The following is a 25874-nucleotide window of genomic DNA, read 5'->3' as shown; positions in this document are numbered from 1 at the left end:
TTCGCGGGGCACAGCGAGTCCGGGACAGGGTTTGGCTGGAGGAGGTTGGTGGTCAGAGGCTGCTTTTGCGGGCAGACGTAGTGATTTTGGTTAAAACCCGTTATCTGTGCCCCCCCCCCGGTGGGGTTTAACCCAAATGCTGATGTTTTCCCAGGATCCGGACTGTTCGTGGTTGTTCTTTAGGGCTTTGGGGAGCAGGACGGGGTCAGGGTGCCCCGTGGGCAGGGTTGCTGCCTTCCTGCCTGTCCTGGCACAGGGACACAAGCCCATCCCAAAGCCCGTTTGGGACATGGGGGTGATGCTCGGAGGGGGCAGATGGAGACATCTCAGTGGGGACAGATGCATGGGCTGGACAGACGGACACCCATCGGTGTCAGGAGCTGTGCCTGCACCCTGCCTATTCCCTGCCTGCTCCCTGTCTGCACCTTACCTGCACCCTGCCTGCACCCTGCCTGCTCCCTGCCTGCTCCCTGTCTGCACCCTGCCTGCTCCCTGTCTGCACCCTGCCTGCTCCCTACCTGTACCCTGCCTGCACCTTACCTGCTCCCTACCTCCCTGCCTGCTCCCTACCTCCTCCCTACCTGCACCGTGCCTGCTCCCTGCGTGCTCCCTACCTCCATCCTTCCTGCTCACTGCCTGCACCCTGCCTGCTCCCTGTCTGCACCTTACCTGCTCCCTGCCTGCTCCCTACCTGCACCGTGCCTGCTCCCTGCGTGCACCCTGCCTGCTCCATACCTGCACCTTACCTGCACCCTGCCTGCACCCTGCCTGCTCCCTGCCTGAACCCTACCTGCTCCCTGCCTGCTCCCTACCTGCATCCTTCCTTCATCCTTCCTGCTCCCTGCCTGCTCCCTACCTGCATCCTTCCTTCATCCTTCCTGCTCCCTGCCTGCACCCTCATGCTGCTGGAGGTGTGCCCGTTCTTTGAGGGTCCCGGCTGGGTGCAGCATCCCATGGAGTTGGGGTGGGGTCCCTGCCTCAAACGGAGGGGCTGGTGTAGACCCCACGGTGGGGACCCCAGTGACGATGATGCTGATGCTGATGACGGGGAGGGAGGAAGGCAGCCCTGGCCATGCCCAGCACTCCAACCAGGGCTGTGCGCCCCCAGCAGGGCTGGGTGGTTCTTGGAGCTCAGCTCCCGCCGCCATCCCGCCCGAGCTGATTTTTCCTGCTGATTTCTCCATTTCCCGGAATTTTTACTTCCTTTTTTTCCCCCCCAGGATTTATATTTTTTTCCTTGCATTATTTTTTTTCCACAGTTATTTTTCCTTTCTTTCCTCGGAATTCCTCTCCCCTGATTTTCCTAGAAATCCTCCTCCTTTCGCTTTATGTGCCCTGATTTGGCTCTGATTTGATTCATCCCCTGCTTTTCCCACGGCTCCTCCTCCTCCCCTGTCCCCCGTGTCCTCCACCGCCAGGGGGCGCCACGGCTCCTCGCCCTCTCCTCCCGACGCCGCCGTTTGGCCTCACTTGCCCGGCGGGTGCGTGCTGACGTCGGGGCGCGCTGACGTCACGGCGTCACGCCCCTGAAAACCGAGAGCGGCGGCCGCAGTCCCCGCCGCAGCGCGGTACCGGAGCCGAGCCGAGCCGAGCCGAGCCGAGCCGAGCCGAGCCGAGCCGAGCCGAGCCGAGCCGAGCCGAGCCGAGCCGTGCCCCGCTTCGCCCGGTACCGCGGGCGGCCGCGGCCCGCTCCGCCGCTGCCGCCTCCGCCGCCTCCTTGCCCTCAGGATGTCGGTGCTGGAGCCCGCCGGCGGCGAGGAACTGAAGCAGGCCAAGGAGGTGGAGGACGCCGAGAAGTTTTCCTTCATGGCCACCGTCACCAAGGCCCCCAAGAAGGTACCGGCACTGGTACCGGCGGGAGCAGCCCCCGGTTTGGGGGTTGCAGCGGCGCTGGCGGGAGCAGCCCCATGGGGATGGGGGGCGGTGGGAAAGCGGGAGCGGGTCCGGTTTGGGGGTGACTGGGGAGTGGGGGGGCTGTCCCCGTTCATTGGGGTTGGTACCGGCACCATAGGACCGGACGGGACCCCTCTTCAGTACCGGTTCAGAGGGGCTGGGGCCTGGCCTGGCCCGGCGGAGAGTGCGGAGTCGAAGGGGGGGGTTGGCTGTGGTGTGGGGGTGCCCGGGGGTCAGGGTGACCCCGGCAAGGGCACGGGGAGGTGGGGTCGGGGGGACCCCGCGTGGCGGTGGGGGCCTGTTAAATAGGGCAGCAGGGAGCTGGAGGTGCTGCTGTGGGGCTGAAGGGTGCTGGAGGTGCTGCTGTGGGGTCTATGGGAGATGCTGATGGGAGCACGTTTGGGGTTGGAGATGAGCTCTCCTGAGTCACCTCTGCACCCTGTCAGCCTTGAAGACCTCCCAGGAGCATCTGTGATGCTGCGCCCCATGGTGCTTGTGTAACCCTATGGGGTGCAATGGGGGAGCACTGGCTGTGGCAGGGTGCAGGACCCCCAGTAACGTGGGTGAGTGCTCCTGGCTTGGTGTGGACCTGCAGGGCTTGGTGACTGCTCGGCACTGCTGCTGCTGCCCTGGTCCTGGCACTCAGGTGGGTTTGTGCTCCCAGTGCTGCACAGATCCTGCTGCATCCGGAGGTTCTGCTGTGCTGAACATCGCGTTCCCTCCGGGCCTGCAGCCGCTGCCTCCGTGGTGGAAGCAAAGGCGAAGCAGTCACGGTGGACGGGAACGTTCCGTTCTCTGGGGGAGCATCTCTCTTGTGGGGATGAAGGGAGCATCTGGCCCCCATGGCTGGGTTGGGGGCATCTCTCATCGCCCAGGCTCACGGCTGCTGCCAGGGAGCCGGAGCTGGATGCTCTCCCTGTGCCCCTGCCCTGTTTATCCAGGCTCTGGACATAGCCCGGAGGAAGGAGCAGAGGAATGTGAAGCTGGGATCTGCCTCATCCAGTCGTGCTCAGCACAGTTCAAACTCAGGGCCTGGTTTTACCTTTTCCTTACTGGCATCTTCCCCAGAGCTCCCAGTGCGAGGCTGCAGCCTCAGCTGTGACAGGAGCACAAACTTCCCACCCTGGAGTATCTTATAGGGCCCGCATCCGTGTCCTAAACCCAAGTGGGATGTATTTCTGGGTGGGAGTCAATCCAGCACCCTCAGAGGCAAAGTTTCCTCGTGGTTTTGGGGTTACTGGAGGCTTAATCACCTTGAATTTGGTGCTATAAACACAGGCTGGTCGCACACATGAGGAGCCTCAGGCAGGCTCCGCAGCCTTTCCTGGCTGGGGGATGATGTTAAAGGTGCCCCAAGACACAAGAGCTTGGGGCTGGCAGCAGCAGCGAGATGCTGGGGAGCTGTGATGTGGCTGAGGTCAAGGACAAAGTGCTTCTGGCCACTGTTCCTGCCTGGCTAGTTCCTGTGAATAGGCTGGGTAATAGCAGAGGCGTTGGCAGGAGGATAAAAGGAGGAGGAAGGGAGAATTCCCCCTCCTGAGATAAGGTGTTGAGTGCCCCCAGCTCCCACCCCTTCAAAGCAGGATCCCGATTAAACCATTAAAACTCCCTTTTTGATGCAAGTCTAAGTGACTTTTGTGCTCTCAGAGTGCTCCGAGGCCAGTGAAGAAGGTGGCTGAGAGAGATGATTTTACAGCATCAAGGTAGCAGCAGCAGCAGCAGCTCCTGCCCTGGCTAAAAAGGCTCCTTGAACTTTGCTGATGCAGTTTGCATTTGGAGATGGGGATGGTGGGAATGGGGCCAAGCTTAGTGCAGGCTCCATCTCCTCTGTGTGACTGCTGCTGCTCAGTGGCTTTCCAAAGAGGAGCCCTCATTCATGCTGGTGGCTGGGGAAAGTGCCAGTGTGCAGTGGTAGAGCCGCCGTGTCCCGTGCCCAGCTCGGACCTCAGGGAGCATCTTGGATGTAGCCCGAGGCAGCACCCGGAGCGAGCCTGAGCGGCGCAGCTATCCCAAGGGATTGCTGGCATCTTCGTGTCCTCTCTTGTCAGGGGCTTGGGTGAGGTGGAAAAGTGAGGCAGCAGGAGGTAAGAGATGAAGAGATCAAGTATGATCAACTCCGGGGTTAAGCAGGAGCTGCTGCAGTTGGGGTGGATGGAGCTGGAGCCTGTCTGCAGGAATGGGGTGGATTCTCTCTCGGGAACCAGGCTTCCCTGGCTCTGCTCAAGCTCCTCTGTGGTCCGGGCAAGGTGGTTCTTTGGAAGGGAGTGGGGTAAGGGCAGAGGCTGAGTGATGCTGAGCCCTCTCCTTCCTCCGATGGGTGCCTTGGTGGTGCTTGGGTTAAGAGAATAGGGCAGTGGGGATGATGGGAGAGCTCAAGGGCAGGTTGTGCTTTTCCAGCTCCTCATGTGCCCTCACCTCTGCATCTGGGCATCCTTCCGCCTCCTTGGAGACAGGGTGCCCTTGGCAGCAGTTGCTTTCCTAATCCGTGTCAGTGCTGGAGCCTTCAACTCGGAGCTGAGCCGTGGGTGCCCTCGAGTGGGAAGGACCTAAAGCGGGTGCTGTCCCTGTCTGTCACTTCACCCGATCCCGTTGTGCCCTTGTCTCGTGGGGCTGCTGAGGTGCCTGGTGGGCTCCGGGGTGCTGGCAGGCAGACAGACAGAGGGATGCTCTGCACACAGATCTGCTTACTCATGCAGCTCGCCTGGAGTGAGAAACGGGCACAAGCCTTGACTTTGCTTTTGGGTGCTGAGCTACTCAGCCCCTCCGTGCCCCCGGGAGCCTGGAGCCCGCGGGGGGGTGTGTGTTTGAGTTGGTGCCGTGTCCCTGCGGATGCTGGCTCCGGAGGGATCCCGCCGAGGCTGCGTGGCAGGGAATGCTAATGCAGAGCGCTGCAGCTCTGCAGGGGTAGGAGCCGTGCGCTGTTGGCATGGGGGTGGCAGGAGATGGGAGAGGGGGATGGAGCCCGTGGGGGGGCTGGATGCCTTCTCCAGAGCATCCTTACTGCTGCTGTGTGGTGCAGCTGCCTGCAGAGCTGCTCTCCTGCAGCCGGAGCGGTGTCTGACCTTGCTGCATCCTGCTGCTTCCCTGCCCTGCCTCAGCCTCTTCCCAGAGCCCGGGTTTCTGCCCCGTTTTCCTCAATCCCAAGTCATGTCTGGTCCCTGCAGCTCTGCCGGGCTGGGTGCTAACACCTCCCTCTGCAGAGGGTGACACTGCCCTTGTACTGACAGAGCTCCTTGGTTTTCTTCTCTCTTCAGATTCATCCCTTCATCCTCCTCTTCCTCTGTGCTTGTCCGGGCCAGTGGCCACCAAGCATCTCCCCCCCCTGCTTCCTTAACCAGGTGCCCTGCACCAACTGTCCTTGCTTCCTTGCCCAAATCCTCTGTTCCTTTGCTTTCTCTCTCTCCTCCTGCTGTGGTTTTCCCTTCTCATGATGAGATGCCTGGGCTGGGATGAGTTGAACAGCTCATCCCGCTCCATACAGGCTGCCTGGGATGAATCTGGCCTTCTTGGGGTGCAGGAAGCCCTAAGCAGTGAACACGTTGTGGTTAGGCGGTCACAAGCTGAGCTGGTCATACCCTGCCCCATGGGGAGAGCAGAGATGACTTCCTGGGGCTTGGAGCAGACAGGGCACTGCCAGGGCTGTGTTAACAGCAGGGATTTCTGTTATCAGTCACTTTGGGGTCCATCCCATCACTGTGCCTTTCTGGAGGATCTCATGGCTGTCCAGAGAGGGGTTGTCCTTGGCACCCAGCGCTGCTGCAAGGCCAGAAGATGCTTCATTAAGTTGCTGAACTGGAGAGCAGAAGAAAGGAGGTTTTGGGCTCTACCAGCCTCAAGTCATCATCATCCGTGCTGAGCCGTGTGCCTTTGGCTTCTCCATTCTCCCCCTCCTGCAGTCCCGTGAGGTAGGCTGGGCTTCCACTCCGCTTTGGAGGTGGGAGAGGAGTTGGATGTTCGTTCTCCTCAGCCTCCAGAAGCATCTCCTGTCATCTCTTGATGGCGTGGGTGTGGGGGCACCCATCTGAGCAGCGGCGCTCCTCCTGCGAGCCCCGCTCTGCTGGGTGCTGCCTCCTCCCCACGGGAGCAGCCAGGTCTGCAGCGTGGGAAGCGTGCTGGCAGCACAAGTGGTTGCTTTAGGCCTTTCCCCAAACGCAGCTTTCTCTTCCTCTGCTGCGGCCCCAGCCTAGCACAGCGCTTCCTTTGGGACCTGGCTGGTTCCCCCCCCCACCCCGCTTTCCCTTCTGTGCTCCCTGCTAGGGCTTGGGATAGCTTTGCTCTGGAAAGCAGCTCTTTAAGGTCAGGTTGGAGCTGATCCTTCTGGATAAACAACCGCAGGGCTTTGCAGGTGAGGATCCTGCCCATGCTGTTCCCGTGAGGAGTGGGTGAGTGCCACGGCCCCGGGGGTTTGAGCAGGGGAAGGGGTTTGCTGGTGCCTGGTTGTGTCTTTTCTCATCAGGAGGTTCCTGCTGCCGACGTTTGCAGAGGGTTGGTGCACTTCCTGCTGAGCCCTTTGATCAGGGCTGCTTATCTGGGGACTCTGACTCACCTTCACTCCCCAGGTGGTGGTGACATTCGAGGTGACGGGTCCCCGGGCCGGCTGCTGGCTCCAGGGAGCAAAGGACCTTGTGGGAACGCTTCTGCAGAGCGCACGGCCCCAGTCCGCAGCAGGACCATGGCTTGGATCTGTCACTGAATCCCAGAGTCGTTTGTGTTGAAGGGACCTTAAAGCTCCTCCAGCTCCAACCCCTGCCACGGGCAGGGACCCCTTCCATAGAGCAGCTTGCTCCAAGCCCCTGTGTCCAACCTGGCCTTGAACACTGCCAGGGATGGGGCAGCCACAGCTTCTCTGGGCACCCTGTGCCAGCGCCTCAGCACCCTCACAGGGAAGAGCTTCTGCCTAAGAGCTCAGCTCAGTCTCCCCTCGGGCAGGTTCAAGCCATTCCCCTTGGCCTGTCCCTACATCCCTTGTCCCAAGCCCCTCTCCAGCTTTCCTGCAGCCCCTTCAGGCACTGGAGCTGCTCTAAGGTCTCCCCTTCAGGAGCCTTCTCTTACTCTAAAGTGGGGCTGGGAGCTGCTGCAGGAGCAGTGGGGTGTCCCACCAAGGAGGAGCTGCTTGTTACCACCTCAGCAGGGTCTGCTGGAGCCTCTTAGCAAAGCCCTGGGGCATCCTGCTCGATGCTCCAAAGAGAAAGCTGCCTCTTGGGGTGTGTTTCTGAGCCCATGGGAAAGCAGGATGCAGACGCTGGGGCTATTCATGCCTTGGGGAGGCTGCCCTGAGTGCCCTGTGTCACATTGAGCTGCTTGAACCGTGCATTTTAATTACACTTTGGGATCAATACGGTGGCCTTGGTAACAGGCTTATTGCTGCTGCAGAATCTGTTTACTTCAGGTTGGTGACAGCCAAAAGAGCTGAGGTGGCCGAGGACATGATGTTCCAGCTCGTCAAAGAGGCGGCATTGTAATTGGGGTGAGCTCGGAGGTGGGTCCAGCTTCCCCTTGGCTGCCTCTTCTGGACCTGGAGTTCTCTGGCAGAGGAGCTGCCTTGATTGCAGAGCCCTCACTTGGGTGGGGGTTGTAGGAACCTGCTTTATCTGCAAGGCGTGGGCACGGGGAGCAGGGAGCAGCCTAGAAAGGAGGTGCCTTGGGGCTCTGCCCTGCTGAAACGCATGGTTTGGTTTCCTCCTGCCTGGCCTGGGCTGAGGCTCAACCCACACCTGCTGCTCTGTGCCTCTCCTCCTTTCAGCTCTCTGCAGGGAGCCCCTTCTGGCCCCGTGGCGAGAGGCTCGTGTCCAACCTGGAGCGAGCACCTCGGGGCCATCCCTGTTGACCTTGGAGCTGTCAGCCCCTCGTGGGCAGCACAGCCCTCGTCTCCCTGCGTTAACCAAGCCCTTCTCCAAACATCCTCCGAGCTCGCCATTCCCACAGGGATGTCGCTTCTTATCCCTCCTGCTCCATTTGAAACTGAGGGGCTGAAGTGAGCCAGCCCTGTTTGCAGGAAGGGGTTGGCTTTGCTCGGGCACGAGGAGGGTGATGTTTGTCCATCCCAGGAGTGATTCCCGTGAGGCCTGAGCAGTGAAGAGCCTCAACTGGAGCCCGGGGGTTCCGTCCTGCCTTGCCTTTAAGCAGACACACTGAAATCAAGGCATTTTCCAGGGCTGCAGGGTGTTGGTGAATGAGGAATGGGCAGCTCCAGGTGACTGGAGATACCATTGTGAGGGGTCTGTGGGTCAGAGGGGGCAGGGGGCATGCAGAGGATGTAATTCCCATTTTCCTATTGCAGGGCTGCATTGCAGACAGGGTGCTCCTGTTTAGGCACTGATCCTGCCAGGCATCTTCCCTTAGAGCTGGATCATCGGGGCTGGTCCTGCACATCAGCTCTGGGGCAGAAAAGGAGGCAAAAAGGGTCCCCAGGGCACCAGGTAGATGGGTTCCTGCCCCCAAACACAGGGGCTGCTGCAGTCTCAGGCTTGGGGGTTTCAAACCGAGGCCTTTTGTGGCTGACCCTGGCTCCAGATCCATGTGGTGGAGCTGAGCGAGCTCTGCCAGCTCCTCCAGGCCTCTTGTGGAGCCGCTTTCTAAGGGAGCTCAGATCAATGTTGGTGGAGGCTGCTCCCCCATCACCCGTGCCACCACCACGTTCCATGGGCGTCCTGCTCCAGCCCTCGGTTTGCCCACAAGCCAGTGCCAGTGATGTAACCCCAGTCCTGCCCGTGCAACGCTCCCAGCGAGGTAACTCCGGTTAATGCTCATTATCCTGTTCCCAAGAAGCCCGAGGTGGGAAGGCTGGGATGTCTTTAAGCGGGGCAGTTTGAAGGTGGGATGGGATGTTTGCCCGTGCAGGCCTCGTGGGGTTATCCTGGGCAACACGGTGGGACTTCACCACCATTGAGGATCCCAGGTAGTCCCAGGGACTGGACTTCTGCTGGGCCTGCTATGAAGGAGATGCCTCTCTGTGTTAAAGCAGGAGTGAGCCTTTGCCTCAATGCCTGCAGTCCAAGGACGAGATTCCTTATCTGCTGGCAGGGAGCTTTCCCCACACCTTTGGCCTCAAGGTGTTCCTAAGGCAGTTGTTATTCCCAGTTACTGTTTAACAGCTGGGCACTCAAAATCCCATTTATTCCCCTTAATCCCACCTCCTGTTTGTTTTTCCTATGACTGGCATTTACAGTGCTTCCCACGATGGCTGGACTCTTGCAGTGATTTCCAGCCTGTTCACATTTGGAATGGGACTGAGCCCATTTCTGTCTTGGTGCTGCTTTTGCGCCGAGCTTTGGGGTTGGTGTGGAAGTTCCCAATTCTCCTCCTGGCCTCACAGGGGCTTTGGTTTGGGACATTTCCTCAGTGCTTTACCCCAGCAGCCCTTCTGTGCCAGTGGAGGATGGAGGCTGCTCTCAGGGCTTGGCTGCTTTCCTATGCCAGGACCGCAGTGCCCTCTATTTCCTTGTCAGGAGCAGTGGGAAGGATTCCAGGCCTGAGCGGCTGAGGTTCCTGCTCAGGGAGGTGTCAGGGAAAGAGCCAGGTGGGTCCCTGCCTCTCCAGGGAGAAAATCCTGCCCTGGGAGCCCTCTGGGAGCTGCAGGCACAGACCCAAGCAGTGGGCTCCAACCCACAGCAGCGCCCTCAGGGTGCTCTTCCCAGCCCCAGTGCTGGGCTGCACCCCCAGAGTGAGCACAGGGCAGGGAGGGGATCCTGCCCCTCTGCTGTGCTCTGGGGAGACCCCCCTGCAGCCCTGATCCAGCTCTGGGGCAGCAGCACAAGAGGGATGTGGAGCTGTTGGAGCGAGGCCAGAGGAGGCCGTGGAGATGCTGCGAGGGCTGGAGCAGCTCTGCTCTGGAGCCAGGCTGAGAGAGCTGGGCTGGGGCAGCCTGGAGAAGAGAAGGCTCCTGAAGGGGAGACCTGAGAGCAGCTCCAGTGCCTGAAGGGGCTGCAGGAAAGCTGGAGAGGGGCTTGGGACAAGGGATGTAGGGCCAGGCCAAGGGGAATGGCTTGAACCTGCCAGAGGGGAGACTGAGATGAGCTCTTAGGCAGAAGCTCTTCCCTGTGAGGGTGCTGAGGCGCTGGCACAGGGTGCCCAGAGAAGCTGTGGCTGCCCCATCCCTGGCAGTGTTCAAGGCCAGGTTGGACACAGGGGCTTGGAGCAAGCTGCTCTATGGAAGGGGTCCCTGCCCGTGGCAGGGGTTGGAGCTGGAGGAGCTTTAAGGTCCTTTCCAACACAAACCACTCCAGGATTCTGAAGGTTTGGGTTGGGGGATCCATCAGGAGAAGTCTTCCTGTTGCCAAGGTCGCCCCTGTTTCAGAAGCAGGTCCTGCTCCTCCATATAACTTCTCTAGCCAGGGTTATGCCACATCCAGCCACGTCCACCCTCTCCTCTGGCATCCCTGCAGTGTGGTGGGCCTGAGGCCATGGGCATTGCTAACGCACCTTGGGAGGGGGAAAAATGGGGTTGGTTTAGGAATCACATCACCAAATCCACCTCAAGCTGCTCCCTTTGCTGGTGGTTCAGTTCAGGGGTACGGATGATGACTGCTCTGCGTGGAAGCCTTGGGAATCCCGGTGTTCCAAGTACCTGATTTTACTGTTCCTTCAGTCCTTATGGAATGCTGTGGTCCAGAAATACCCCTCCAGGCCTGGGTAACCTCACAGGGAGAGGAACCTGAAAATGCCACCCTGAAATCCCTGTGTCCTGTTGGATCATGGAGCAGGAGCTGTGTCCCCTGGAGGGCTGCGGGCTGCGGTGGGATCCCTGCCCTGTGTCTAGACACTGTCCTGTGGGAATGGGGCTTGGCTTTCCCAGCCTGGCAGCAGGACAGGGGGGGTCTGAGGACACCGAGTCCTCTGAACAAACCCAGTGCCTGGTCACGTTGGGACTGGTGCCAGCGCCGGGGCCAGGCAGTGGGAACCTGCGGTGAGCAGGATTGGGATGGCTTCAGCCCTCATCCCGAGGGGTTCAACGTGGCAGGAGGCTGTGGGGAGCTCAGGAAGCCCTCCAGGACCCGGGTGCTTGTGGAAGCGCTGAGGAGGCAGCACAAGCAAAGCTTCTCGTTGACCTGGAACAGGAGGAAAGGCTCCTGTTGGTTACCTCCGTGGGGGCCCCGCGCTGCCTCTTCCCTCCCTCGCTGCTGCACTGGCTGCAAAGAAGGGGATTCAACCACCCTGGCCTTTAGGAGCAGCCAAGCTCAGGGTGCAGCACCCAGCACCCTGTGAGAAAGCAGCCTGAGCTCCCTGGGAGGCCCAGTCCTGCAGGTGATGAACCCTCTGTGTCTGAAGGTGCTTGGCTCCAGGTCTGTGGACCTCAGCCTCCAACCCCTCCCCAGCTGCAGCCGGTTTGGGCTCTAAATCTGGCTGAGGGATGGCATGGAAAGGGTGAGCCTAAAAGATGGGATACACGAGGGCTGCCCCAGCAGCCTTGGGTGATGTGCAGAGCCTGCTTTGGGACCCCATTCCCAGCCTATTCCAGGCTTGAAGCAGGCTTCTTTCACACTGTTGTGGCTGTGCCATCCTCCTGTTCACCTGAAGGGCAAATAATCATCAGAAAGGGTTTATAGGTACCCTATGGAATAGGGGGGAGCTCTCTGAGGGTGGCTGCTCAGCTTTAAGGTGGTTTTGGGATGCACCAGGCAGTGCAGCCAAGCAAGATGGATAATACAGGTCTGAGTGTCCTCAGTTGACCCCTTCCATGAGATATGGGGCTGTATCAGCAAGGATGATGCTCGCTCCCATCCTGCCCACCCAGACCCTGCACTGGGAGGGGTGCTTTGAGCCCCACTGTTGGGAAATGTTGTATCCACATGGGAATGGGTATGGACACACCGGGTTTCGCAAGGGGAGAAAATGTACTTCAGGCTTGGCAGGTGTGGTGAGGAGTGGGCAGGGAGCAGCGTTGCTGTGTGAGAACTTGGCAGGAGATGTCGGATCCGGGTGTTTTCCTGCAGGATATCTCCCAGAAAACCATTCTGTACCACGCGAGGAGCTGCTTGCTTGACACAGGCCTGACCCAGGACCCTGGTCCCGTCTCCGCCTGGAAGGGGATGCTGATGCTGGCGGGCAGCCCATTGCTGTTGCTCTGCAGAGGAGTGGGTGCTGCCTTCCTTCACCTCCTTGCTCAGGGCTTGCTGCGCTGGGAAAATATTTTCCTTGCTCTCAAACCCTCGTGCTCCACCCGGTTGGAAAAGCTGCTTCCAGCAGGAAAAAGGCTGGGATGTGTTCGGTCCCGGTCCCAGTTACCCCTCACTGCAGCCGCCTCACCCGCAGCTGGGGATCCCGTTCCTTGATTCCTATGACACGCTGAAATCCCCCTAATCCCAGGGGATTTTCTCCCTTACCTTAATGCAGCTCCGGAGCCCAGCACGTGGATGGGAACGCGGCCCATGGGTCACCCACGTTGGGTTACTTCGCACCCGCATCCTCCCTGCTCTTCCTCTCTTGTGCTTGCCGGATGCTCTGCTCATTTCCCAGGCTTGCAGGGGGTTTGGTGCGTGAAGAATTCCTTGGATTTGGAAGCTGCCTGCAGTGGGTGATGATAATTTTAGACAGGGCAGATTGCGCTAAGCTCTGGAGTTCAGCTGAGCTCTGCTAAAGCCATGCGGGGGATTACTGTGGGTAATTCAGCACTTGGGTTCTTTAGCAGTGGTTTTTATCTCCCCCCCTCCTCGGATTTGAATCCCCCATTTCTGGAACTGCTGTTTCTCCTAAAAAGCAGAGCTCTGGAGCTGGCTCGTGGACACTCCCTGGAGGGGATGATGGTGTCTGCTCTGTCTTGGTTGTCTTGATGGTGTGGATGCAGCAGCTCTCCATTCCCAGCCTCTCCTTCCCATCACGTCCCAGACCAGCTTTGCTCCATGAGGCCATCCAGATAGATGCTGTAAGCCAGGACAGACCCCCCTGGGTGGAGCAGTGAAACCTGGGTTAGCTGTTGGATTCACCTCTTCCCTGGAAACCTTTCCCTGGGATGGAGCCAGCTCCTCAGCTGACACTTGAAGCTGGTTTAATGCCAGCAGCTGCTTTATGGGGCGTGTTTATGGTACCCTCTCCTTTGATGCGCTGCCAGAGGAAGAGGTGGGTGCAAAGGGATGGGAATCCTGTGTATTGAAATGACTGCTCTTTGTTTCTGCCTTCCCAGAGCTGCCTCTGACCCAGCGCCCTGAGGATGCTGCTGCTGGTGCCTCCTGGAGCTGCTTCCGCCCCTCTGGGCTCTTGGTGCCCTCTGGTTCCTCCTGCACCGTACCAGTTGCAAATGCAAATGTGCAAACTCCATTTAGCATTCCCATTGCTTCCGTTAATGCTTTAGTGGGATTCAAGCTCCCATAGCCTAACCCAGAACCCCCCCGTGTGCTGGGCTGCACCCCAGAGTGTGAGCAGCAAAGCAGGGGGGGGGAATCCTGCTCCTCTGCTGCGCTTTGGGGAGACCCCCCCTGCAGCCCTGATCCAGTTCTGGGGCAGCAGCACCAGAGGGATGTGGAGCTTTTGGAGCGAGCCAGAGGAGGCCGTGGAGATGCTGCGAGGGCTGGAGCAGCTCTGCTCTGGAGCCAGGCTGAGAGAGCTGGGCTGGGGCAGCCTGGAGAAGAGAAGGCTCCTGAAGGGGAGACCTGAGAGCAGCTCCAGTGCCTGAAGGGGCTGCAGGAAAGCTGGAGAGGGGCTTGGGACAAGGGATGTAGGGACAGGCCAAGGGGAATGGCTTTAACCTGCAAGAGGGGAGACTGAGATGAGCCTCTTAGAAGCTCTTCCCTGTGAGGGTGCTGAGGCGCTGGCACAGGGTGCCCAGAGAAGCTGTGGCTGCCCCATCCCTGGCAGTGTTCAAGGGCAGGTTGGACACAGGGGCTTGGAGCAAGCTGCTCTATGGAAGGGGACCCTGCCCGTGGCAGGGGTTGGGGCTGGAGGAGCTTTAAGGTCCCTTCAATCCAAAGCAGTCTGGGAATCTATGGATTTGCACCAGAATGGCAGGGATGTCTGCTGGCAGTCTGGTGTGGGGAGCAGATATCCTGCTGTCACGTATCCAGTGTGGAGGAGCTGGGTAAAAACCTTTCATCAGCATCACCCACAGAAATGCCTGGGATGTTAGGTTGAGCTGATGGATCTGAACTGGTGCTCGTCGTTCCTGGAGGGGATGCTGAGTCGCTGCCATCGCCCCACATCACCCCAAATGTCCTCCTTGGGCTGAGCAGTGGCTTTCATGTCCCTGTTTCCCCCCCTGAGCAATACCAACGCAGCTTTTAGCCCATCAGCTGGGTTTGTCCAGGAACCACGGCTCCATTCGCAGCCACACAAGTGCTGCAGCCACCCCAGCCTGTGCGGGTCCCTCCTTTCTGGCCTGCATCATCTCAGCTGCAGAGTTTCATTCTTCTCCCCTTGAAGGCCGCTTCCCACATGAAAGCTTTTGGGATGCTTGTGGCAGGGAAAACCCCTCCTGGAGGCCACCGGGGCTGTCTCTTTCCATCCGCTTCATTTCCCGAGGTCTCCCGGCTCCGTGGGGGTGCTTTGTGAATCCCCCTCCCTGCAATGACATCTCACCCCTGGGAAGTGGAGGAGTTAAATCCTGCGGGGATGTGATCAGAGGGAAGAGGCCACGTTGGGGGCCCTTTGTCAGGGTCTCCTGCATAGCAGCGGGACGGGGAGGGGGGCATCAGCCTGGATTCCCTGCTGCTTTTCCCCAGTTCCCTTTCATCTCCAGCATCCTTCTCGTGCAGGAGCTGCACGGAGGCGCTTTGCTGGCTGCGCACAGGGCTTGAGGCAGCAGCTGAGCAGTCTGGGGCTGTTTTCCCCCTTCCTTTCAGCTCAGTGCACTTGAATTCGATGTGCTGGTGGTAGGTCCTAGAGCCTTGAGTTGCCTCTGGCTGAGGGAGGAAAGTGGGGTGGGGGGGGGCTGGTTTTGGGCTTCTCTTACAATGGAAACACATCTGTAATGCAGAGGAGCCTGAAAGCCAGCGCAAAGTCAACTGCAGCTTGTTGGAATGTTCTCTCTTGCCCAGTTTTTTTCCCCTCCCTGCTTTTAGTGTCCATTTTGGAAGGCTCCGGCGTGTTTTTAACCTGTGGGATGCTCCCGGCCCAGAGCCTGGAAGCATCGGGGCTGGGAGGTTCTGCTGGGAACACCCCAGCTTTCCTGCTGCTCAGTTGCGGGCAGCAATCCATCAGGATCAGGTGGAGCAGGGGCTCTGCCTGCCCGGGCTGGAAGCGTGTTTGTGTCTCACTTCCTTGGAGGAGCCCCAGGAGGCAGATGTGGGCTCCCAAGGGTGCTGGAAGCTTTGCTGGGTGCTCTCCTCATCTTTAGGTGTTGAATCCAGTTTACCTGTCGGTGACAGATGATCAGGCAGAGGAAGGGGCTTCAGCTGTGGCATCTGGAGCCACGGATCTGCTCCTTGATGCATTGGGGATGCTCATTCCCATGGCTCCAGCGGGGAGGGTGGATTAGAGGGACCCAGAGGTCCATGTAGCATGGCAAGAGGATGTGCCACAAGGAGCATCTGCTGATTGAGCTCATCTCTTCCTTTGCCTCTCAGCAAATCCAGTTTGCAGATGACATGCAGGAGTTCACCAAGTTCCCAACCAAGACGGGCCGGCGCTCTCTGTCCCGCTCCATCTCCCAGTCTTCCACTGACAGCTATAGCTCCGGTAGGTGCCAGGCTCCTGGTCTGTGTTGGTCCTCTCCCAGATCCAGTGTTGGTGCTGCTCACACTGTGTCAGGATGCTCCATGCTGTTGGGTTGTACTGGGATGCGGAGGGGATGATTCGGGGGGCTCCTGAAGCTCAGGCATGGATTACCAGGTGATTATAAGGCCAGGATGGAGCAATCTCCTCTAGTGGAAGGTTGGAATTGGATGAGCTTTAAGGTCCCTTCCAACCCAAAGCATTCCATGATTCTTGGATAACCCTGTTACTTCTGGGTTGTTTTAGAGAGCCAGAGTGCAAAATCCCTGCTGGACATCTGCTTTCCTTAGATGTGTGGTTTGAACCACAAGTGTGAGAGCTGGGAAGTGAAGCAGCAGGAAGCTGAGGGGTAGGAGGTCCCCAGCTCCTGAGACCTGGGATAACCCTATTCCTCTCCTGGCTTTAGCTGCCTCCTACACGGACAGCTCTGATGACGAGGTGTCCCCCCGAGAGAAGCAGCAAACCAACTCCAAAGGCAGCAGCAACTTCTGTGTGAAGAACATCAAACAGGCAGAGTTTGGGCGCCGGGAGATCGAGATCGCTGAGCAAGGTACGAGCGGAGCATGGAGGCTGTGGGTTTGGGTGCTGAGCTCTCTGGAGAGCAGGGGCTGAGCCAGGGCCATTCCCACACCTCATGCTACAGCCTCAGCTCTCCTGCCTTTCCCCCTCCCCAGCATCAGTGGCTATGTGGGGAAGAGCTGGCTGGGACACTGTGAGTGATGTGTGGCATCCATTTCCTCACAGCAGCAGAGCTCGTGCTGGGTTTAATGTTCTGGTGGCTTTGAATAGAAGCCTTGAGGGGCAAAGATCTTGCAACACCTTCTGAGACATGAAAACCGAGAGTCCCGGCCCCTTCCCCTGGGGCTTGTGGGAAGCTGAGTTTCCATTTCCAGTGGGTGATTGGGTAACTTTGCTCTCGGCTGCTTTTAGACACAAGCTGCCAAAGCCATAGAAGGGGAAGATAATCCAGGCACAACCAGAGCTGCTCTTCTGAGAAGAGAAGGCTCCTGAAGGGGAGACCTGAGAGCAGCTCCAGTGCCTGAAGGGGCTGCAGGAAAGCTGGAGAGGGGCTTGGGACAAGGGATGTAGGGACAGGCCAAGGGGAATGGCTTGAACCTGCCCGAGGGGAGACTGAGCTGAGCTCTTAGGCAGAAGCTCTTCCCTGTGAGGGTGCTGAGGCGCTGGCACAGGGTGCCCAGAGAAGCTGTGGCTGCCCCATCCCTGGCAGTGCTCAAGGCCAGGTTGGACACAGGGGCTTGGAGCAAGCTGCTCTAGTGGAAGGGGTCCCTGCCCATGGCAGGGGTTGGAGCTGGAGGAGCTTTAAGGTCCCTTCAGCCCAAAGCATTCTGTGTGCCAGCACTGTTCTCATCTTCTTTAGGTGCTTCCCCTTGATGCTGCCCTGCTGCAGGGCTGGTGCCTGTCCTTGGCAGTGCCTGTGCCAGACTCCTCTCATTACTTGCTTAAGTGGCAAATGACCCTGGTGGTCTGGTCCCGTTCGGGGCAGCCTGGCCAGGCCAGCGATGAGGAGCTTCACTCCTGGCTCTGTAACAGCTGGAGCCAATGCTGTGGGGTGGATGTAGCTTCGAGAGCCCCGAAAGAAGAGCAGGTGTGGACCAAGCCCGCAGTAACCCCTCTCTCCCTCTTGCAGACATGTCTGCTCTCATCTCCCTCAGGAAACGAGCTCAAGGAGAGAAGCCTTTGGCTGGAGCTAAAATCGTCGGCTGCACGCACATCACAGCCCAGACTGCGGTGAGAGCAGGGTGATGTTGGCTGGGTTCCTCGCGTCCCGGGGCTGGTCCTGGGCTGCTGTGCCCATCGCTGCTCCTTCAGGCCTGCTGCTCCCCCCCCTTGTCGTGCAGGTGCTGATCGAGACGCTGTGTGCGCTGGGAGCGCAGTGCCGCTGGTCCGCCTGTAACATCTATTCCACCCAGAACGAGGTGGCGGCCGCCCTGGCAGAAGCTGGTGAGTGCAGCAGAGCCTGGTGGGGCAGAGCCCTTCCAGCTCCTCCTGGCCCTGCAGCTGCGTCCCTCGGGGCTGCTTTGAGGGGTGGTTTGGCCCAAATACCTTTCAGGGCAGGCGAAACAGGGCTGAGGCTGGTGGGGGCTGTGCTTCGAGCTCTGTGTGGCCCCTTGGCTCTGCTGTCTGTGGCTTTCTTGAGCTGGCCAAGCAGGAGAGAGCTCTGCCAGACTCGGCTGGTGCCAAGGATGCTCCTCTTCTTCTAGGTGTTGCTGTGTTTGCCTGGAAGGGGGAGTCGGAGGATGACTTCTGGTGGTGCATTGACCGCTGTGTTAACATAGATGGCTGGCAGGCCAACATGGTAATGAGCCTCCTCCCAGCCCTTCCTCTCCCTCTGTGGAGTGGTCACTGGGTGTTCCTCACCCTTCGCTCGCTGGGGCTGTTCCTGGGCTTTGCAAAGGCCTCTGAGCCCCATCAAAGCAGGGATCCTGGAGAATGGCAGCCAGAGCTGGGTTGGGGGTTGCAGGAGCTGCAGAGGTGATGTCCTGGGTCCCACCAGCTGCAGAGGTGATGTCCTGGGTCCCACCAGCTGCAGAGGTGATGTCCTGGGTCCCACCAGCTGCAAAGGTGATGTCCTGGGTCCCACCAGCTGCAAAGGTGATGTCCTGGGTCCCACCAGCTGCAGAGGTGATGTCCCACAGCCCAGTGGTGTGGAAGAAGAGCTGAGAAACCACAGGACCTCTTCGCCCCCCCCCCCCCCCAGGGTCTGACCTATGGGAGCTGCCCCAGCTGCTCCTCCCCAAAAGAGGGAAGTCTCTGCAGGGGCTGTTTCCCTTGCTGGAAGCAGGTGACACCTCAGTGCATGGGCCATGATCACTAATGGTGCAGTAGCACATGTGAGTGCGCTGTGACAGCTCCTGCAGCCTTTCCTTTTGAGTCTTTGCTTTCAGGGCATGCATGTTGTGGCATCCTTCTGCACTCAGTTAGTGCTGTTTATGGGCATGTTTCCGGGCTGCAGAGCAATAGCAGAGGCACAAAACCTTGTTAGGATCCATCAGCTCCTCACTGGGGGTAAGAAATCCTCTGTGCTTTGGAGGACACCCCAAGTGATTGGCAAGGGGAAGGCAGGGGTCCTGGCCCCAGTTCACTGCCCCACCAGCCCTCCATCAGTGCCTGAAGGTGTTCTCCATCTCTTGTTCCCTGTCCTGTCTCCAGTAAGTGTGTTTCCCAACGGAAGGCCTGACTGCTCCGTGTTCTCCTCTAGATCCTGGATGATGGCGGGGACCTGACCCATTGGGTTTATAAGAAATACCCCAGTGTCTTCAAGAAGATCCGAGGGATTGTGGAGGAGAGCGTGACCGGCGTGCACAGGTAGGAGCTTTGGGAAGCATCATCTGGAGGTGGCTCCTTGGCTTGCTGCTGTCTGCTCTGACCCGCCTCTGCCCTCTTCCAGGCTGTACCAGCTCTCCAAGGCTGGGAAGTTGTGTGTCCCAGCCATGAACGTGAACGACTCTGTGACCAAGCAGAAGTTTGATAACCTGTACTGCTGCCGGGAGTCCATCCTGGACGGGTGAGTCCAGCCCTGCTCTCACTCAGCTGCACTTGGCCCTGCCTCCTCTGGAGCACACGTCTGGCTCTTTGCTGCTTGGGTCTTGCTCTTTGCTTGCAGGACCTGGGGATGGGGGCTTGTGCCATCAGCGGTGTGCGCTTGACTAATCCCAACACAGGTCTCTCTCTGTCCCCCAGCCTGAAGAGGACCACGGATGTGATGTTTGGAGGGAAGCAAGTGGTGGTTTGTGGTTATGGGGAGGTGAGTTTCGGAAGCAGCAGTGGGGGCTGTGAGTCAGCCTTCCCTGCAGCTCAGCAGCCTGCTGCTTCCCTCTGCAAAGGCCTCATGCCCTTGATATAGGAGTAGATCAAACCTGAGAAGCAGTTACCATGCTTAGACTCTGCTGGGAGCCTGGAGAACAAGCCTCCCATTTCCCATTTTGCCTGCAGGTGATGGGGCTGCAAACCCCACACTTCCTGGGAACACTGGCTTTGAATTCTAAGTACCCATGGGTGCTCCCATCTGCTGCCTCTGGCCTGAGTCCAGCATCCAGCCTGGCTGTCACTGAGCCTGGGACACAGGAGGTGGGAGGGTCAGGCTGCAGCTCACTGGGAATAATCCTCTGGCAGAGGGGAATTGTATCCCGATCTTGCAAGTGAGGCTTCCCTGGGAGAGTGTGGAGCTGGGGGCTGCCACCTTCCCTCTATCTGTGCACTGTCTGCATCACCCCGTGCTGCACAGGGCCTGGCAGGAGCGGCAAATGCTCTTCCCAGCAGGAATATCCTCACTGATCTCTTTGGACCCCAGTGGAGCCCAGCTCTGCTGCACCAAGAGGCTGCCCTGGCTCTCCCCCAGCGCTCTGGGGTGGTTTGTGAGGCTCCAGCCAGGAGCTGTGCTGGGAGCTGGAGTCTCCAGGGCCTGTCCCTACTTCTACCGGGCACCTTCAGAACCAGGGAGTGCTTCCACCTTCACTGGTGTCCCCTCTGTGGGTTGCAGCCCCAGTTTGCCCTGCCTGGCTCTGGTCAATAGACTGAGGTTGGAGCTGGGTGATGTGAGGGGGTCTCTGGGGATGTTTCTTGCTGGTCAGAAGGTGGGGCTGAGCAGGGTTCTGTGCAGGTGAGCCTGGTGTTAGTGTGGGTAAGTGGTGTGGAGAAACAGACTGCAGCTTAGCTTGGTAGGGAGGAGAAGGAGAGAGGCAGATTTGCTGGTCCAGGAGCTCTGCTCTCGCCATGCTGAGCATGGGATGGAGGCTCTGTCCCCCACAGCAGTGCAGGGCAGGAACCTTCTGGCTGGGGAAGTGGGTGCTGCTCCAGCCTGGCTTTAACCTGCTCTTGGAGGAGGGCTCAGAGGGGCTGCCGTGGGGCTGGGGCTGCACAGGCTTTGAGCATGTTGGTTTGGGAAGCTCCTGCCCGTGCTGGGGGCCTCGGAGGGGGAGCTGAGGGGCCGCTCACCAGTTCCATCCCTGAGCTCCTGCCATCGGGCACGTGGTCAGGATGGGCTCTTCCCAGCCTGGGGTGCACTGGGGCTGGTTTAGGGAAGCCATTGCAGCACCCGGTGTGTGCCATGCCCTGCTCCACGCTGAAGCTTTGCCCCACAGGTCGGCAAAGGCTGCTGCGCTGCTCTCAAAGCCCTGGGAGCCATCGTGTACGTCACGGAGATCGACCCCATCTGCGCGCTCCAGGCCTGGTAAGGAGTTACCTGAGCATCTCCTCAGCTGCTCCCTGCCCTCCTCCAGAGCCTGCTGGAGGCTGAGGCAGAGCCAGGAGGAGCTGTGGCTCCATCTCGGAGAACAGACTTTGGGTGTTCAAGGGCAGGTTGGACACAGGGGCTTGGAGCAAGCTGCCCTAGGGGAAGGGGTCGCTGCCTGTGGCAGGGGTTGGAGCTGGAGGAGCTTTAAGGTCCCTTCCAATCTGTGATTCAGTGCATCTGGCGTCCCTGGGGGTGTGTAAGGATGGCCTGGCTGCCGTGTGAGCAGGGAGGGATCAGGCTTCTCCTCCTCATCGTGGTCCCTCTCCCCCTTTTTTGCCAGCATGGATGGATTTCGGGTGGTGAAGCTGAGTGAAGTGATCCGTCAGGTGGATGTTGTCATCACCTGCACAGGTAGGGATGGGGAAGTGGGGGGGGAGCCTTGGAGCAGGCTGAGGAGGAGCAGACCTTCCCAAGTGGGTGTCTCAAGGGAGCTGGGGATGGAGGCCACATCATTGTCATGTGCTGCTTAGAGCAATAGCCCTGCTCTGGCAGGAGCTTCTCCCATCCCACCCCAATCTGCTCTTTGGCCACAGTCCTTCTCGGCCCCTGGGAGAAGCGACACCGCGGCCGTGTGTCCCGAGGGAGTTTTGGGGTCTCCTGGTTAATTCATGGCACCAAGGATCAGCACTGACCCCATGTGTTTCTCTGAGGGCTTTCACCCTGGTGGAAGCTCATCTGCCCCAAGCTGAGCTCGTCCGACTTGAGTGCATGGAAGGGCAAATCCAAGGGCTGATATTCCCCAGCCTTGGCTTCATCCGTGCCCTCTCTGCCTGCAGGAAACAAGAACGTGGTGACCAGGGAGCACCTGGACCGGATGAAGAACAGTTGCATCGTGTGCAACATGGGTCACTCCAACACAGAGATCGATGTGGTGCGTCTGCCTCCCCCCTCCACTGCACACCCCCCTCCCTGCCCCCCCGACCCTGACCCCAGCCTCTCCTCCTGCTCTTGCAGACCAGCCTCCGGACCCCGGAGCTCACGTGGGAGCGGGTCCGTTCCCAGGTGGATCACGTCATCTGGCCGGATGGGAAGCGGGTGGTGCTGCTGGCTGAGGTGTGCTGAGAGCTGCGCCACGGTGTTGCTTTGGGTCCCCACCAGGGAATCGCTGCGTGCCGCAGTTGGTGACAGGGATTGCACCCGGTGGAAAGGTGCCAGGATCAGAGATCAAGAAAGGGTTTCGTGGCTTCCTTTTCACCCCTTTTCCTGGGGCATGGCAGGTACCACAAGGTGCCATCTGGCTCTGTTCTTCCGAGCCTGGAGCCATCCCTATCAGCCACATGCCATCTGCTTCTGGCTCTGGCAGGGTTTCCCATGCAGCAAACTGCCTGGGAGTTTGCTCTTCCCACTGGAGCTCCTGTGGCAGTAGGAGGGACTGGTTCTTTCTAGGACCACAGAATCTCCCTGCCTTAAAGCTTAAGGGCTAGGGTGGAAACTGAGGCAGAGTTTGGACGCTCTGGTCACACAGGTGGGCCTGGAATCCCTGTGCTGTGGTTGCCCCCTGGCTCAGGAAGGGGGTAGAGGCAAATCCTGCCTAGAGACTCGGTTTGGTTTGGGGGGCAAGTTGAGCTCTTGGCAAACCCCTGCTGTCCCATAGGGCCGGCTTCTGAACCTGAGCTGCTCCACGGTCCCCACCTTTGTGCTCTCCATCACGGCCACCACTCAGGTCTGTACCTGCAGGGCTGGGGTTTGGAGGGTGCTCTGGGACCTGGTATGAGCCTTGGGCTGGGGATGGTTTGGAAGAAGCTGGGAACATGCACTTGGATGGGTCCTTGGGATGACACCAGTGCCAGAGGTACCGTAGGTGCCACCTCTTGGCTGGGATGCAGTTGATGATGGTGTGAGCTTGCTGCTCTGATTACAGCTGGGAAGGAGCTTCTAAATCACTGAATCCCAGAATCAGCCAGACTGGGAAAGCCCTTTCAGCTCATCCAGTCCAACCATTCCCAGCCCTGCCAAGGCCACCCCTAACCCATGGCACTGAGGCCTCATCTCCACGCTGTGTGAACACTTGCAGGGACGGTGACTGCAGCCCTGCCCTGGGCAGCCTGTTCCAATGCCTGAGCACCCTCTGGGGCAGGAATTGTTCCTCAGCTCCATCTAAACCTGCCCTGGGGCAGCTTGAGGCCGTTTCCTCTTGTCCCATCCCTTGTTCCTTGGGAGCAGAGCCCAGCCCCTCCTGGCTCCATCCTCCTCTCAGGCACTTGTAGGCAGCCATCAGGTCCCCCCTGAGCCTTCTCTTCTCCAGCCTGAACCCCCAGGTCCCTCAGCCCTTCCCCATCACACTTGTGCTCCAGGCCCTGCACCAGCTCCGCTGCCCTTCTCTGGCCCCGCTCCAGCCCCTCAATGTCTCTTGTCGTGAGGGGCCCAGAGCTGAACACAGGATTCAAGGTGCAGCCTCCCCAGTGCCCAGTGCAGGGGCACAATCCCTGCCCTGTCCCTGCTGCCGCACTGGTGCTGAAATACAGATTGTTATGTATTTATCCATCTATGTATATTGATTTTTAAGCTGTTAAAGAAGATCATCACTAGATGAGCTTTAAGCTCCTTTCCAACCCTAACCGTGCTGTGAGGCTATGGAAAGAGCCAGGCTTCATGGCAGAGCTCCTGCTGCTCTGCCAGCCCCTGCAGAGCTCCCTTAGCCCAGCTTTAAGCTGACCTCAAAGCACAGCTTTGCTTTCTCTTTGGAGTCCTGGATTTCTACAGCACAGCTTCCCCCCCGCCCCATGGATGGTGCCTGGGTGGGCACAGCCTGCACCTTGCACTGCTGCAGCTCTGCCTTTCCAAGGAAAGCAATGGCTAAATGGGGCTCTGAGGTCTGGGTCAGTGATGGGAGAGACCTCCAGGGCTGGAAGCACGGGGGGGACCGATGGCTGGGGACCCCCATGTTGATGGTGGGAATTGCCTTATCCTTGCACTTGTGGGTCTGAGCTGCTGGGGACCAGAGCTGTGTTTCAGGCCTGGCTCTTGGCTGTGAAGCAGCATTCAGGGCAGTGCAGTTCTGGTTCTGCTGCTGAGTGGCCGTGGGGTTTGGAGCAACACCACCAGCTTCAAACCAGCAGCGGCAGCCACAGGGTTTAAGGGAATCGGAGCTGTGCCCCTCTCCTCCATCCTCAGGCTCAGGTTTCCCTGAGGAGTTAAGCCCAGGTGCTGCAGACGGGCTGAGTGGGAGCTGTGTTTGGTGTGTGCAGCCCTGGGGCAGCAGCACAAGAGGGATGTGGAGCTGTTGCAGCGAGGCCAGAGGAGGCCATGGAGATGCTGCGAGGGCTGGAGCAGCTCTGCTCTGGAGCCAGGCTGAGAGAGCTGGGCTGGGGCAGCCTGGAGAGGAGAAGGCTCCTGAAGGGGAGACCTGAGAGCAGCTCCAGTGCCTGAAGGGGCTGCAGGAAAGCTGGAGAGGGGCTTGGGACAAGGGATGTAGGGACAGGCCAAGGGGAATGGCTTGAACCTGCCCGAGGGGAGACTGAGATGAGCTCTTAGGCAGAAGCTCTTCCCTGTGAGGGTGCTGAGGCGCTGGCACAGGGTGCCCAGAGAAGCTGTGGCTGCCCCATCCCTGGCAGTGTTCAAGGGCAGGTTGGACACAGGGGCTTGGAGCAAGCTGCTCTATGGAAGGGGTCCCTGCCTGTGGCAGGGGTTGGGGTTGGGTGAGCTTTAGGGTTCCTTCACCCCAAACCATTCCATGGGTCTGGGATCTCTGTGGTCCTGTGCCATCGGCGGTAGGACCCTGGAGACCCAGAGATGGAGGTACCCTGGGGGGGGGAATCTTTTCCCTCAGGGCGTTTTGGAAGCAGCTTCTGGCCCCCTCAGGCTCCCAATCCCTTCTCGCTGCTGCCCAGAGCTTTGTGCCGCTGTGGTGGCCGTCCCTGACTGTCCCTTGTGCTCTCTACAGGCTCTGGCTCTGATTGAGCTCTACAACGCTCCCGAGGGCCGTTACAAGCAGGATGTGTACCTGCTGCCCAAGAAGATGGGTGAGTGAAGGCAGCCAGGGCTGGATGAGCCCTTGGGTTGCTGTGGGCAGCTTTGGATGGAGGGAGAAGCTCAAACCTGGGCTGGGAAAGGCTTCAGGAGCAGGAAGGCATCGGAAGCTGCAGCCGTGTAATCAGTGCGGGCTGGTTGATGTCCCTCAGTGTCCTGCACCCCTCAGCCTCCAGCTCCCAGGTTTGCCATGCCACCCTTGTGCCTTTTGGTGCACATCCAGCCCTGCTCAGCACCAGCGCTTGGGCTCAGCTCTGCCATAGGTGAGGGTGAACCCGTGGTGCTGGATGGCTCAGCCCCACTGTGGTGCCGTACAGTGAGTCCATGGAGTCCATCCATCCCCCCAGCAGTGCCAGCGGGTGCCGTGCACCCCCTGATCCCCCCTTTCCCCCTTGCCCAGATGAGTACGTTGCCAGCTTGCACCTGCCTTCCTTTGATGCCCACCTGACAGAGCTGACGGACGACCAGGCCAAATACCTGGGACTCAACAAGAACGGGCCTTTCAAACCCAATTACTACAGGTCGGTGGTGGCCAGGGCAGGGAGCTGCTGCGGCCCCATCCCATGGGTGCCTGGCTCCCAAGAGCCGTGTCCCCAAGCAGCCAGGGCTTCACCCTCCCCTCCCCTCTCTTCTCTCCTAGATACTGATGGACCATGCAGGAAGGACCAGACCACACAAGGCAACATTAGAGAGATTATTTTTAAAGATCATTTTTATTTGGGTTTACTTTTCCCTTTTTGTTTATTTTTAACCAACAAAAGAACCTGGTTTTACATTGACCAATGTGATTTTAAGGTCACTTTTCTTCCCTTCTCCCCCCCCCCCCCCCCCCCGCCTTGCATTTTACCCTTTTATGTGCTCACATCTCTGCTCTTAGCAGCCAACCTGGGGATGTGCTTCTTGCTTTCATGTGGCTGAAGCCACTGGTGGCTCCTGGGGAGGGTTTTCCCTTTCCTGCTCCTTCCTGCAGCGATGGTTCTGGGTTGTTTGTCACCTTTGCAGCCCGGGTTGCTCTCGGCGGCGGCCCTGCCGGTGCGGAGATGCTCTTTTGCCCTTCTCTTCTGTTTCTTTTCTTCGTGTGGGTTATCTGCAACTTCTAAATTGCCTTAAAAGAGCC

The 25874-nt window shown here is 59.2% G+C and overlaps 1 protein-coding gene across 2 annotated transcripts; it reads left to right on the top strand.

Moving 5' to 3' along the window:
* The first annotated feature begins 1503 nt into the window (after positions 1 to 1503).
* AHCYL1 (adenosylhomocysteinase like 1) lies at positions 1504 to 25536 on the top strand. 2 transcript variants are annotated; one of them, XM_061442654.1, is made up of 17 exons: positions 1504 to 1836; positions 15387 to 15498; positions 15941 to 16084; positions 17183 to 17283; positions 17394 to 17496; positions 17757 to 17851; positions 18755 to 18861; positions 18944 to 19060; positions 19237 to 19300; positions 20637 to 20725; positions 21069 to 21139; positions 21565 to 21659; positions 21743 to 21841; positions 22383 to 22451; positions 24672 to 24750; positions 25158 to 25278; positions 25398 to 25536. In XM_061442654.1, exons 1-17 carry the CDS (start codon positions 1729 to 1731, stop codon positions 25402 to 25404), a joined length of 1581 nt encoding a protein of 526 aa, XP_061298638.1. In that variant the 5' UTR covers positions 1504 to 1728; the 3' UTR covers positions 25405 to 25536. The 2 variants fall into 2 exon arrangements, with proteins under 2 accessions (XP_061298638.1, XP_061298639.1); XM_061442655.1 differs by lacking the exon at positions 1504 to 1836 and adding an exon at positions 3869 to 3977.
* Positions 25537 to 25874: the final 338 nt, after the last annotated feature.

Source organism: Pezoporus flaviventris, unplaced genomic scaffold (genome assembly GCF_033815535.1).
Source record: "Pezoporus flaviventris isolate CSIRO_AGI_PZ_B2104156 unplaced genomic scaffold, CSIRO_AGI_Pfla_v1 ptg000228l, whole genome shotgun sequence".
NCBI classification, from domain to species: domain Eukaryota; kingdom Metazoa; phylum Chordata; class Aves; order Psittaciformes; family Psittacidae; genus Pezoporus; species Pezoporus flaviventris.
Note: the sequence above shows the minus strand (reverse complement) of the source record. Positions and strands in the feature narration are given on the sequence as shown.

Coding starts and splice junctions, on each gene's coding strand:
- AHCYL1 (XM_061442654.1), top strand. CDS start 1,729: ATGTCGGTGCTGGAGCCCGCCGGCGGCGAGGAACTGAAGCAGGCCAAG. Junction 17,852..18,754: donor ATGGCTGGCAGGCCAACATG/GTAATGAGCCTC, acceptor GTTCTCCTCTAG/ATCCTGGATGATGGCGGGGA. Junction 20,726..21,068: donor ATCTGCGCGCTCCAGGCCTG/GTAAGGAGTTAC, acceptor CTTTTTTGCCAG/CATGGATGGATTTCGGGTGG.